Below are 13,656 nucleotides of genomic sequence, written 5' to 3' on the forward strand. Positions count from 1 at the left end.
TAAGAAACGCACAAAACTAAGACCAAAGAGGTAGCATGTCAAAATGGAGGCTACAGAAGGGCGGACAAAGCTGCGATGGGATGTGAATTATCTTGGAGGACAAAGATCTTTGGCTGTAGACTCAAGACCCAGTGACCTCATACATCCCCACCCCAGTCTACACTCAATACTGTAATGTCACCTGTTATTGTGATGCCACCCCTGAAAAAATCACACATGAACAAAAATCACATGACTTATTTTTGCGTACAAACATTTTATTGATGTAAAAACGCCTGTAATCAACAACAAAGCACGACCGTACAACAAATATCCATTAAAATCCTGAAAAAATATAAATATATGCTAAAAATGTTCATGCCAGTCTGCTGTTTGGTCAATAATTTATTTTCAGACCTTCAGACTTGAAAACCGTGATATCCTCTAGAGCAAACCGGTTTTGGGTTTTGGCTATGGAGAGAACACAGAAAAAGCACCATCTCTAAGTCAAACATCCCATCACCTTAATTTATTGGTTGTTGCTGCACATTTTGGTGTTTTTCTAGTAGTCACATTAACCAGAAGTCTTCAGACTCTCCTGTCCTGAGCAGAACCTGAGCTAACACCTCTCAGCAAAGGTGCTGAGGCCTCTGGGTCATTTCTTTGGGCTGCTGTAGTTTCCCAGGGGTGAGCCCTGAACGTAGGTGAGGAAGGCACTCTGCAGGTAACTGGCTCTGGCAGCTTCATCCTCCCTCATCCTCTGGATCTCTGCCTCCTTCAGGCGCAATTTCTCCAGCATGGAGGACATCTGGCTCTCTTTGTCAAGTAGTGCCTCTCTGTGGTTGCTGCTCAGTACTGCAGGACAGAGCAACCCACAGAGGGGGAAAAAAAGGTTTAACACACAGCAATAAAAACACAGTAGGAAAGGAAACTTCTTAACAAGAATGTACCTTTAATCTCTCTCTCCAGAGCATGGATCTTCTCTCTCAGTCCTTCCTGTGCTGTTCTTTCAGCCTCTAAGTGTCCAATCTGCTCCTGCAGCTCCACCCTGACCCGGCTCACCTCCGCCACTTTCTCCTGCTCTTTCCCCGAAAGCTCCTGCAACAACACATCCACAGTTATCTGTCGAGAGTTCCAGCAAAAAAAACATTTTCAAAGCTTTCTCTGCAAATACCAGACACAATCGAAGCTCATGTTGATCAGAAAGTGATTCACCATAATCTAATGCATTTCACAAGCTACTGTATCTCTGCATCCTATAGGACATTAACTAAATGTTTATCTATGGCATGAACAACAAAGGAGTCACATCAAGACAATAATCATACACATTTAGAGCCTAGAACATTCTGTGTGTAACAGGCGTGTGTGTGTGTGGTGGCTTCTGACCAGCTGGAGCTCATCTATCCTGCGCCGCAGTCCGTCCATCTCGATGCTCTGCTGGCTGTTCTTGGCCTGCAGCTCGGTGACGCTCTGCTTCTGCTGGGAGTAGTGGAGCTGGACCTCCTGCAGGGAGGAGCGCGCCAAGCGAAGCTTCTCCTCCAACACCGACACGTGTTCCTGCTGCTCAGAGGACACAGAGTCGGAGAGAAGATGATGGAGAGGAACTGAGGGAGGAGGTATGTGTTGTACGTGGAAGACAAACCACCCTTGTGTTATAGATACATCTGAAATAGCTACGCATTCATTTTGCCGATCACAAATAACATTTAGTGCGTCTTAGTCAATGGTTAGCACTCTTGCATTGCCTTTCTGCATGGAGTTTGCAAGTTCTCACCGTGTGTGCGTGGGTTTTCTACATGTTCAGTTTCCTCCCACAGTCCAACAACATGCAGATTTGGGAATTAGGCAAATTGGACACTCTAAACTGACCGTAGGTGTGAGTGTGAGAGTGGATGATCGTTTGTCTCTATGTGGGCCTGCGACCCTCATGTGGAGGATAAAGCAGTAGAAGATGGATGGCGTCTTAGTCAAACACTCAGTGACCCTTGACGCAGAGCAACCATGGTAAGTGAAAAAGTAAGTAGAGAAAATCTTGACCTGATCATATCTTTGGTCTGATAGAAGAGGCCCACGACGTAATCATTTTGATAAGAGATAGTGAGATATAATTAATAACCGATCAAACATTTATAACCCACCTCTTCCAGACGAACGTGTGCTCGCACTCTTCCCAATTCCTCCTCTGCCTGGGCTCTTTCTGTGACACACGCTGCTTTAGCTTTACTCAGCTCCTACAGCAGACACACATTATAAATGTATGTGACATGACATTACCACACGGATAAAAGAACATTTATTAAAGTCTGCCTCTTCTCTGACAGTAAAATTCAACACTCCAACAGTAAGGTCAACTGATAATACAATTTAACCTTGAATTATATTGAACTCTTGCACCAACGTTTGTCTAGTATTATTACTATTGTAGCACTGACAAGTAATATTAGCAGCTACCTTTTCTTCCAGTCTTTAAATGATTGTGTTTCTGACTTATACTTCCTTGTGTTTACATTTTGCCTTTTCTCATACCAGAATAATTTTAATGAAGCTGCCTGGGCGTCAACAACGAACATGGCTGCTCTGAGTTCTGACCTCCTCCAGTTGTATTCGCTGTCCCTCCAGTTTGAAGATTCGTTCCTGCAGAGTCTTCTCGCTCTCTTCTAGATGGCTTTTCATGTGCTCCACCTGTATACAAGTTTTAATTTAATTTAAAAAGATTAAAGCTGCTGGAAAGTTTCCATTGTAGTTAAAAAGAGATAGCTCAGATAGAGGAGAGGAGAGGGAAGAGAACCTCTTTGTGTCGCAGACTGTCCATGTCCCCCAGGGCTTGTTTAGAGCGTCGTTTCTCTGCTTCCAGGCGGTCTGTCAAAGGGTGACGTGGCATTTTGGCTGATTGCTGTTTGTGTGTTCTTGTATTTATTACCTATTTAGGACTTTTTCTGGCATAAACGCTGACCTTGTCAGGACCAGTGGTTCTCATGGAAACCAAAATGTAGTCCTAATGAAGCAGAACCTAATTTCTGAGGAGCTGCTTAAGTTAAGAGTGCGTGTTTGTGTGTGTGTGTGTGTGTGTGTATTACCTTCTGCTTGTGTGAGTCGCATTTTGAGCTCAGCTGTTCTGTTGGTCAGTTCTTGTTTTAGCTCAAAGATCTGGTTTTGTTGAGACTTACACCTTCGCTCCATGTCCTCAACCTAACACACACACACACACACACACACTGATTTAATTTCCATGGATAAATTCACCCTGTTGTCAGCAGACAGTACTCTTACTTTATTTGTGAGTTGGACGTTGGTTTCTTTCAGGTTTTGGATCTCTCTGAGGAGTTTTCCTTCTCTCAGCACATTGTCCTGCAGGACGGAAAACAACAGGATGCTAAGCACACATTTGAAACAGTCATTTTATTAGTGTAAATAGTTTTGATATGGGATGTGTCAGCCTGTAACAGTGTGTCCTTGTTTTGAGGAATTTCATTGTTCTGGTTATTGACTGAGAGCAGACAATTGCTGGAAAATGGAAACATGAGTTTTTCCATCACACTTAAAATGTCTTTGCCATGATAGGTTGTATACAGTTAGCAGGAGGATGTTGCCATTGACACTGTACTGTTGATTGACAGAATCTCTCTTAACCTCTTGGATAACTAATCATGTGGAACTGGTCACCTAAGTGGCCCTGGTCAATCAATGCAATGCATCTTAATCAGTAAACAGTGAACACTAACAGCGGTGAATGATCTTATAACACTGAACCTTATGACAATTGAGTTCTCTGTGTTGGCGACATCATCAGGAGCACTCTTAGACAAAAAAGCCTTTAAGATGCACAGTATAACCCTAACCTGACAGTCTCAGTGTGACATTGACTGAGCGGGTTGTAAACATCTATGTTTCTATGTCTCCTCCCGTCTTACCTCCTGCTCTTTCTTCCTCTCTATACTCTGACGCTCGCTCTGTTCTTCTTTCTCCCCTTTCATTTGAGTCAGTAGTTCTCCCAGGCTGTGATTTTTCTGCTCAGAGAGGGCGAGGGCCGCCTCTGTCATCTGCAGTCTGTGCATCAAATCATCAACAAATACGTTTAAAAATTGCAGTTTGTCAAAGTAAGAAATTGATGGTTTTCATGACCATGTGTGATAATGAATTTAATGTGCTACGGACTTTTACATAACATTTAAGTAAATCACCTTAGAAAGGGCATTTTTTAGAACTCTTTTTGGACATATTATTTAAAGATTATAGCCATTATATCACACAAAATACTGTTCTCTATACCATGAACGTGAAATGAAGGAAGATAACACTTACTTGGCAGTGAGAGAGTTCACAACTGACTTCCTCTCATTCAGAGCTTCCTGGAGTTGGCCTATCTGAATGGAAGTGGACCTAATGAGGCAGAAATCACAGATGAAAGAATGACTTAATTCAAAAAAGTGTTTTATAATCTTAATATTGTTTCAGGTGAAGATGTCATAAGCCTTTTATATGACTGATACAACAGTAAAAATGTTACACATTTATTTCCTTTCCAGTGCAAAGACAAAGTGTTGATGTGGAGGTCGCTGCATCTCAGTTGTACAACATGTAATTAATTAAAAAAATGTAATTACCACATTCCCTCACCTGTTGGAGCGTCCAATCTCTTCCCGTTGCCTGTCTATGGTTCCCATCAGGCTCAGGAACTAAAAGAGGTAGGGTAAGTTTAACCTTTTATCTATAATAATTAATGAAAGTAGGGCCATCGTCTTAATTCTCCCTTATTCATTTTAAATATGTAACCATTTTCAACAGCGATACAATTTCTAATCAAGCTGCAGTTGATGCAGACGGGCGAGTCAATCAGCCCAGTGTTCAAACCTGATAACACATTCTTAGATAAACTTTATTATTTATTGCTTCTTTAAATTTGGATGTGTTTTGAATAAAAACTGTTTTATCATCTGCCAGGTGGCATAACTTACCTTGGGATTGACGTATTTTAATATTTGATGCCACAATTTGCATAACAAAGAGAAACAGAAATGATTTCACTATAATGAATAATTTACTCATCTGTTTTTTTAAATCCACTCTAATTTTGCAAACGCAAATTAAGACATGACTTGGTTTATTTTTATCTGTATTAGGGAAAATAATATTTTCTTGTACATTAATAAAAATAAAGTGACCATTCCCTACAGCTATCATCTATTATTGATGAGTTACTCCAGGATCTCTAACCCTGTCTTATTCTTAGGTGTCCTAAACATTATGGATTGTATGGTCATGGAGGGTTACAGCCACAAAACTGGGACAAATATGGGTGCAAAGGTTACCTGGTGGTTCTTCGTGTCCTTCAGTGTCTGGATCTCTTTGGTAAGGACCTGGGTTTTCCTGTGGCTGACTCGCATGGTGGACTGTCTGTCTGAGTTGTGACTTATAGCCTGCTCTGAAAGGGTTAACAACAACAAGAACATCATGGTCATGAAAGAAGGTAAAGAAACACGAGTCCAGAAGAGACAGCATCTAAGACAATAAGTATCATTGTACCTCATTCAAATCAAAACACATGATAATGTTATGACCGAGAGGAATTTATTGTCAGTAAGATCAATTACATTCACAGATGTGAGTGTAATTACTCCTCAATCTGAAATGATATACTTACCAATTGCTTTGAGAGTGTCACTGGGAATATTGTTTCCTGCCAGCTCCAGTTGCATGATGCTCTTGTTTTTCTGCAAAGCCTCTACCAGGTTCCTGCCACCCATCAGACCAATGTTGTTCCACCTCAGGTCTGTGAACAGAGGATCAGAGTCATTGATACAAACGAAATTGGACTGTCATACAGTCAATAAAATACATCTTCTACTCCAGAAAAAAACTATAGAACTATTCAAATTACTCACTTTGAAGACTTAAATGTCCAGAGTGTAACATTTGGGAGGTTTATAGGGAGAAACTGAACACATGACCCCATAAGTATGTTTATATAAGCATTTGATTGCTGTAAAACAAATATCTTTTTGTTTTTGTAGCCTTAACATTAGACTTTTTCTATGTACTTTGTGACAAGGGCATTGGTTTTTATGATTCTGCAGCACTCCAAAACAGCCACGTGTTGCTTTCAAAAGAAATTGAAAGGAAGGGGTGAGCACAATCTCACAATAGTTTAATTAAAAAAGGAACAACCAGGAACATCATTTGGCTACATGTCAATATGTGTTGAAGGAAAGGCCAAATGGGGCATTTTTGATTCCATTGTGCATCATCACACCTAGCACTTCCAGTGTGGTGTTGTGTTTGAGTGCCATAGCGAGCTCGGATGCTCCACGGTGACTGATCTGATTGTTACGCAGGTCCAGCTGCCTCAGTGCGTTGTTGGAGGCCAAACCATCACAGAAGAGCGAGAAGGCCTCATCCCACACGCCCAACGCATTCCACTCCAAAACCAGCCTGCAAACATGAGAAGATAAAAAGTGTTGACATTAAATTCATTATAATTTCATAAAAAAAATATGTCTGTCTCACCTGTGTAGAGTCTTGTTGCGTGCCAACAAATTTCCCAATGCCTCAGCCCCGGCAGATCTCAGGTTATTTCCCTGTGAAAAAATTCTTATCAATTCTTATCTGCTTAGATTAAATACATCAGTGTCTGAGAGGTAAAATATCACATTTGGCAGGTGGTACCTTCAGATCCAGGGTTTTCACAGTTGTGCTCTCAAACAGGCCTGTCAGAAGGATTTTGGCACCTGATAGTCACACAAAGCAGAGCAAAATGACATTGAATGTACTATTTAATTAAAATATGTTAAGATTTTACAACAAATTGTTCATTTGTGCAAACATGCGCACCTTCCTCGCTGAGCATACAGTCACTGAGCGTCACCTCTGTGATGAGGATATCATTTTGGAAGGCCCTGGCCAGCATCGAGCAGGTGTCCAGAGACAGGCTCTGTCCACTCAGGTCCAGTTTGGAGCTGTGGGCAGCTCTGCTTTCCTGGAGCTGAGCTATTACACTCTCCTGGGGTTCCACACCTCCCTCCTTACACAGACGCAGGTACATTCGCCTGAAATCCTCCATCCTGGGTCACCAGCCTTTCCTTTTCATCTGAGATGCAACTGCAATCCTTGCTTTTTCTTTCTTTCTTCTTGTGACTTCACAAGTTAACAAACTAGTGCAAAAATGAATCAGAAATTAGTATTGTTATTGTTGTATATATTATTATAACTACTGGTTACCGCAATGGTTTGCATTACATAAATGGATTGCCATTATTCTGTGAGAAAGACGTCTGCCATCAGAAACAATTGTTAAAGAGGACTTTAAAAAGACCACGTTTAAATGTGATCTTACTTTTTGGTGATGTCAGTTGGAGTGTTAATACATTTTGAAATTAAATAAGGCTGTCTGATGGGTGGTATTTATGCCGAATAAGACTATGGTTTATACCGATTCAAAAACAGTTGTGCAATTTATAAAATATGTAGCTAGATGAATTGGTATATAAATATGTAATAGACTAACTCTAAAAGAGAATGTCGTTCATTGTTGTGTTTGCAGCCTCTCCACGGGATTAAGCCTGACTATAACGTTTAAAACACAACTGCAGTGTTTGAATAAGTGTCATTTAACGATAATAATGGTGATTTAAGAGACAAAAACACTGACCTCGGTTTCTGCAGCTCAAATGAAGCACAAGCAGTTGTTGTTTCGGTTAACTCTGCTGACAGAAGCCAAACGGAAAAGTAACCAGGAAGTGCATTTTCACGCAAAGGATCATGGTCGAAGTAGTTTAAAAAACAACGCCAGTAATCTGTGTGTCCTGTGCGAGAATATCTTCAAAGAAATAACGTCACATTAAACATTGGAAACTACTAGGTGAGCTTGATGGTATTTCCATACATTTTATAAATAAATGTGGGGTTATTTTTGCTTCTTTTGGGTCATAGATGCCATTTACTAATTATGTCGCTAGATGGCAGTGGCGCAACACTGCTTCTCTAAACCACCGTCGAAGAAGTATTCTGAAACAAGCATGGCCGGCAGCGCCGCACCGATGAACTCTTCTCTGTCTAAACTACAGTCTTTGAATGGATTGTTTGCTATTTATAAAAAACAGGGACCGACATCTGCAGACGTGTTGAATACCCTCAAAGAGACTTTGCTCAAAGGTAGCAGCAGCTGACAGTAACAACGAAGAAGTCCCTCGTCAACCGAAGAAGAAGCTGACAGTGACATGTTTGTGTTCTGTGTTTATTATCTTTCAGAGGCTGGTGTTAAAAACGCAAACCCGCGGAAGAGAAAGAAACAGAGTCTAAAACTGGGACATGGAGGGACTCTAGACAGTGCTGCCAGTGGGGTATTAGGTGAGTGGACTGTACCATGTTCCCCGAGGTGACTGGCTCAATAGTGGGAATCACAGGGTTTCTTTACGATACGATACACTATACCAGGGGTTTGCAACCTGCGGCTCGAGAGCCTCATGTGGCTCTTCTGCCCCTCTACACTGGCTCCCTAGAGCTAAGAAAAAAATCTCAGCTGACATAGGGCAGTAGGCAGGGTACACTTTGGACAGTTCGCCAGTCAACCAAAAACATGTTTATTTTTTTTTAATATAATTTTCTTTTTTCAATTTGCCTGTTATTGATCAATCGGTGAATTTTCTTTTGTTCCATAAAATGGTGAAACATGTCAGTGGCTGTCCTGAACTGTCATAGAAGTGCACAGAACAAGAAATCAATCACACTTAAGTGTGTGTAATTTGTTTTTTGTAGCCTGCTTAGAATAAGCTCTTTGTTTGTATGATTGGCAAGAGCCTTGCTTTATCAAGCTGCGATTTTGCACTGCCATGATTCTAAAGCAGCCTGAAGTTACAAATCAGCCAGAGCATGCTTTGCAAGTGTAAGAGAGGAAAGAGATGACAGCCATATAGCAACATTATGCAGATGAAAACTGCTGTGAAAAGAAAAGAAAAACATGTACTGTACTGTAAAGATAGCAAAGATCTCCGCTATGTTGACCAATTATGTCTTTTGGTGTAACACGTAGAAATGTTCCTTCAGGACTCTAACTTACACTGTTTCTGTTCCTTTCAGTTGTTGGTGTTGGAACAGGCACAAAAACACTCAGTACCATGTTAGCCGGTTCAAAGGTAAGATTTTTTGCAGTTGTTTAAAGTGCACTGTTTAAATGGGCCATAATAACACATCTCTTCACATATCTTTGCGCCCGTACCCTTTCCCTTCCATGTCTTATCCAAACAATGTCTAACCTGGGACTGCACACACTGGTGCCCCCCAGTCAGTCACCTGCCAGGTTTGCCACTTTTGACAGATATGTAATGAACAGAAGGAGAGACATCCTTTACAAAGTCAAAATTAACACTGCACACACTTGGTGTGTCCTTTTAACAAAGAACATTCAAGTGTACATACAGATCAAAGGAAGGTAGAGGGCGACGTCCGTCATCAGTCATTTCTCCACGTGAGATGGGTGGTTGTGGCTCGTTTAGCTGGTGCCTTTTAATAGGTCACCTGCCATGTTTGGACAGTTACGCAATTAACAGTCAGACAGACATTCATTTAATTAATTAATTAATAGCTACATGCATTTAATGTTGTTCTGTCTTATATGTATGTGTCATAATCTGACTTCATTATTAATGTGTACTGATCTCAGCTGGCGGAGAGAAAGTCAAAGATTATTTAGCAGGGGGAAAACCAGGAGTGCATACAGATTATTTCCGTATCTTGAGACAAAATGGCTGTCTTTGCAATCAAATGAGGTCGGTCTTTGTTAACTATCTAAACTTTTTCAGACCTGACATTTCTCCTTATGAATCAGCTGACATACAGTATACACTGATACTACTAATTATTGTATGTTGGCTATTATTATCCCTCCAGCCAGATAGACAAGGGTCATCACTTGTTTCTTTTTTTTTCAGAAATACGTTGCTGTGGGGGAACTGGGCAAAGCAACAGACACACTTGATGCTACTGGCAAAGTGACTCTGGAGAAAGACTTCGGTAATACAGTGACCACAAATCACGTCTTGTCCCAGTTTCATATCGCCGTCTGTCTAAAATGTATTCACCCAAGATACAATGTCTGCTGGAACGTAAACTCTATGTTTGTAATGTTTCTTTTTAACAACAGATCACATCACCAGGGTGGACATGGAGGAGAAGCTGAAGTCCTTCACTGGTGACATCATGCAAGTTCCTCCACTGTGAGTATCAATCAGAAAAAGTACACTTGTGTATGTCAAAGTTAACAAGATCTAGTGTTTCTCTTATAGAGAATAAATTAATACATTTTATGTAATAGAGCCTTTTGTTTTTGTTGTTTTTCCAGTTGCTACTAAGAAACTGTAACCATTTCACATCCGTAAAAATGAGTCTAAACTGTGAAGGTGTTTACTGTGGTGTAGTGAACTTTACAACCTGTAGATGTCACTAGCTCTTAGACTTTTCTTGGTGCAGTTTCCCCTTCGTTGTGGTGTGATTTATCGTTTGTGCCACTGCAGCTACTCTGCTCTGAAGAAGGACGGCCAGCGTCTGTCTGTCCTGCTGAAGCAAGGTCACAAGGTCGAGGCCAAACCTGCCAGACCAGTGACTGTGTACAACCTGACCCTGCAGGAGTTCAAGCCTCCTCTGTTCACTCTGGGTAAGCACACACACACACACACACCCACACATATGTTGCATAATAAAGTATTTCTTTTTCCTCTTCTCCCTTGAATGCCGACGTCTTTGAACGACATTGTGGTTGTGATGTTCTGCTTTTTCTGTGTTCTTTTTTTTATGCTAAATGAAAAACAAATCACATAAGTTGTGTTTCCTTGATAGATATTGAGTGTGGTGGTGGATTTTACGTCAGAAGCTTGGTGGATGACCTGGGAAAAGGTGAGAATCATCATATTACACACGCACACACTGTTACACAGCAGTGATTGAACAAGGCACACACAGAAGCAAAGTATTATATCATTTACAATCCTCCAAAATACACCTTCCTTCAGCAGAAAGGAATAATAAGGGGGCAAAATCGAGGAAAAAGATATATACACACATATGTATAACATGGACTTACTCTAAATCAGGGGTATCAGACTCAAAGTGTGAGTGTCTAGTTTGGTCAGTAGGGGGCCGGTGAAGTGAAATAAAGTCAAACAGACATCAAAATAATATTTCTGATGATACTTCACATAATTTCAAAATAAAAGTGTTTGTTTTGATGTGTAACGACTAAATAGTTCTTAATATAAAGTTATTCATGATGTAAAATGAAAACCATGCAGAAATAACTCATAAGTTGATATTAATGGGCAGACGGCAAGTTTGTCTGTTTTCCTATTCCTCAAAAACATCGCCCTTAAATTCATATTTGCACTATTCTCTAGTGTAACTGCAACAATACATTTAGATATTCTTTTTATGCCCTATTTGGTATGAGTCTCTGAAATCATATAAACCAAATTATTGTTATTTTTAAACAATGGATTTTGTGTTGCACATTTTTTATGGCTTTTCTCTGTAGTTAACTATTGGCTTTAGGGTTGTTTTTAATGTTGATCCTCAAAATTCCAAAAGTATGATTAAATACAGTATGTATCAGTACAGTAAATGTATGTAAAGCCTTGTTCTTTTGTTGTCAATACACTAAAGCAGCAGATCTTCTTCCAAACACCGCCTAATTAGTGTCTCTGTGCTGCAGCTCTGTCGTCCTGTGCTCACGTGAAGACGCTGGTGCGGACCAAGCAGGGTCAGTTCACCCTGGAGGAGCATGCTTTGCCTGAGGAGAAGTGGACACTGGAACATATTGTGCGCTCTATGCAGCCCTGCTCTGTATCAGAGCAGAGCACAAAACCATCAGACCAACCAGCAGAGAAACCAGCAGAGAAACCAGCAGAGAAACCAGCAGAGGAACCATCAGAGAAAAACAGTGTGAACCATGCTGAAAACAAGACATGATACTCAATTGACTTGTTTCCAATACCTTTTTTTTTCCTTTTGAGTTTTACTGACCCAGTGTCATTGATCTGATCTGGACATTTTTTGAATCCACATTTTGAGGATTCTGTTTTTTATTTGCTTGGGTAAATATTCAGTTTTAGAAACTGGCAACCATACTCCAACCTCAGCCTCCGTGTCCATGAGCTCATAGTATAGATAATGAAGAGACGTTCAAACTGTCTGAAATTGACAAACAAAACACCACTGGATTCTTGTGTTATTTTTGTGCTGTGAAGATGCAGAATCTTCAGTTATACTCCGGTACAATGATGTATCAGTGTTAACAGATGTGAGAACACCTGTATAGCTTGGCCTCCATTTAAATGGTCTCACTACACACACAAAAGGCTTTTCATCATTTTGTGAAAAGGTTGAAACAAAAAAATTCTCATATCCAAAGGGAAGTTATCTGTTCTTCCAATACAGTGTTGTTGTTTTCTTTTCAAATGCACCACATCTGAAAGTTGTTCCGTGTAGAGCGTGACTAATGTCATCTGTTCTTTGTTTTCAGATTAAATAAATGTCTAAGTGAAACTAACAAGTCTTCTTTTGTTATTTACTCTGCTTGTACTGTCATTTCTTCATTTCCTTAAAGCAAAAGCTAGGAATAATTTGTATTTAGTACAGCCCAGGAGTAATAAGTAAAAGCTGCTCTTTTTGAGACACTTGGGACAAAATGTTGATTGTTATTTTTTTTTAATTAAACTTGTGCCTTTTTTCTGCCGTGACAGGTCCGAATGTCAAGTAAATCCTCTTTGGGTGTTGGAATTCACAAGATGGCATCAAAACCAGTGAGTCATGATCAAATGAACATTTTACTTCATGTTGTTGCCAATCAAGTGTAGTTTTATTCTCTATTTTTAACACTTTTATGACCATATAATATTATTTCTGACTATGCAGAGTATTTTCTACAAACCACTGTGTGGCATGTGTTAGATGACCAGAGTCACCAAATCCCGATCTTGCTTAGGACAGCAAAATGATTACGTACACATGCAGTGTGCGTGTGTTTAAACTACTACTTTACTTACTACTACTCCAAACTACGGCCCAAGGGCCACCTGCGGCACATGGTGAAGTGAACACATGAAGCTCAGCTTGACACTTTGTGTTTTGTGAGTTGTTATTTTAATGTGAACTGTTATGTTTTTTTGGTTTTTTTTTAAATTAAACTTGTGCCTTTTTCCTGCCATGACAGGTCCGAATGTCAAGTAAACCCTCTTTGGTGCTGGAATTAATCCGATGGCACCAAACCCAGTGAGTTAAAATCAAATAAAGAACATTTTCACTTCACATTGCTGCCGCTGCTGTGAAATGATCACGCTCTGGTGTGAAAACATGATAACTTTGTCAATACATGTTGACCACTGTGGTGATCATTTGTTTGCTATATTGTTTTTAAATGGCTGTGTGAATCAGTGTGAGGACATTCTGGGAAAGTGGGGACTTGGGGATTTGCCTTTAAATTGCTTTTTATGAGTTAAGACTTGATTTAGGATTAGAATTAGCGTTAGGTATTTAGTTGTGATCGTTAAGGTTAGGGACATTTTCGCTGGTCCTCACATTCTGTCACCGCTGGCCGCAGTCTGATGCGACGTGGTGCGAACACACAAACACACGTTTGCTGACTATATCCAGCACATTAGCTTCATATATAAAATCCTCTGAGGCTGGAGG

At 40.3% G+C, this 13,656-nt stretch overlaps 2 protein-coding genes across 2 annotated transcripts; one reads left to right on the forward strand and one right to left on the reverse strand.

Annotated features, from left to right (window-relative positions):
* Nucleotides 1-235: 235 nt before the first annotated feature.
* Nucleotides 236-7,711, reverse strand: lrrc45 (leucine rich repeat containing 45). Its single transcript, XM_044013378.1, has 18 exons — nucleotides 7,628-7,711; nucleotides 6,811-7,130; nucleotides 6,646-6,707; nucleotides 6,487-6,557; nucleotides 6,233-6,411; nucleotides 5,624-5,752; nucleotides 5,292-5,404; nucleotides 4,600-4,658; nucleotides 4,285-4,362; nucleotides 3,894-4,029; nucleotides 3,253-3,330; nucleotides 3,060-3,171; nucleotides 2,771-2,841; nucleotides 2,572-2,664; nucleotides 2,121-2,213; nucleotides 1,369-1,542; nucleotides 930-1,077; nucleotides 236-834 (listed from the first exon to the last, which is right to left on the reverse strand). The coding sequence occupies exons 2-18, from the start codon at nucleotides 7,037-7,039 to the stop codon at nucleotides 635-637; spliced, it is 2,025 nt and encodes a 674-aa protein (XP_043869313.1). The 5' UTR covers nucleotides 7,040-7,130; nucleotides 7,628-7,711; the 3' UTR covers nucleotides 236-634.
* Nucleotides 7,712-7,970: 259 nt separating this feature from the next.
* On the forward strand, nucleotides 7,971-12,514 carry trub1 (TruB pseudouridine (psi) synthase family member 1). Its single transcript, XM_044013379.1, has 8 exons — nucleotides 7,971-8,130; nucleotides 8,227-8,325; nucleotides 9,055-9,110; nucleotides 9,906-9,987; nucleotides 10,118-10,190; nucleotides 10,488-10,627; nucleotides 10,810-10,866; nucleotides 11,678-12,514. The coding sequence occupies exons 1-8, from the start codon at nucleotides 7,995-7,997 to the stop codon at nucleotides 11,932-11,934; spliced, it is 900 nt and encodes a 299-aa protein (XP_043869314.1). The 5' UTR covers nucleotides 7,971-7,994; the 3' UTR covers nucleotides 11,935-12,514.
* The last annotated feature ends 1,142 nt before the right edge of the window (nucleotides 12,515-13,656 follow it).

The sequence above is a fragment of the Solea senegalensis genome, linkage group LG18 (genome assembly GCF_019176455.1).
Source record: "Solea senegalensis isolate Sse05_10M linkage group LG18, IFAPA_SoseM_1, whole genome shotgun sequence".
In the NCBI taxonomy this organism is placed as follows: Eukaryota; Metazoa; Chordata; class Actinopteri; order Pleuronectiformes; family Soleidae; genus Solea; species Solea senegalensis.

What these genes read in the sequence shown, in the direction of transcription:
- lrrc45 (XM_044013378.1), bottom strand. Translation starts at nt 7,039, where the DNA reads ATGGAGGATTTCAGGCGAATGTACCTGCGTCTGTGTAAGGAGGGAGGT. An exon ending in AGGACACGAAGAACCACCAG is followed by an intron (nt 4,659 to 5,291) that starts GTAACCTTTGCA and finishes TACCTCTTTTAG; the next exon opens with TTCCTGAGCCTGATGGGAAC. An exon ending in ACGTCCAACTCACAAATAAA is followed by an intron (nt 3,172 to 3,252) that starts GTAAGAGTACTG and finishes TGTGTGTGTTAG; the next exon opens with GTTGAGGACATGGAGCGAAG.
- trub1 (XM_044013379.1), top strand. Translation starts at nt 7,995, where the DNA reads ATGGCCGGCAGCGCCGCACCGATGAACTCTTCTCTGTCTAAACTACAG. An exon ending in ATCATGCAAGTTCCTCCACT is followed by an intron (nt 10,191 to 10,487) that starts GTGAGTATCAAT and finishes GTGCCACTGCAG; the next exon opens with CTACTCTGCTCTGAAGAAGG. An exon ending in GCCTCCTCTGTTCACTCTGG is followed by an intron (nt 10,628 to 10,809) that starts GTAAGCACACAC and finishes TTTCCTTGATAG; the next exon opens with ATATTGAGTGTGGTGGTGGA.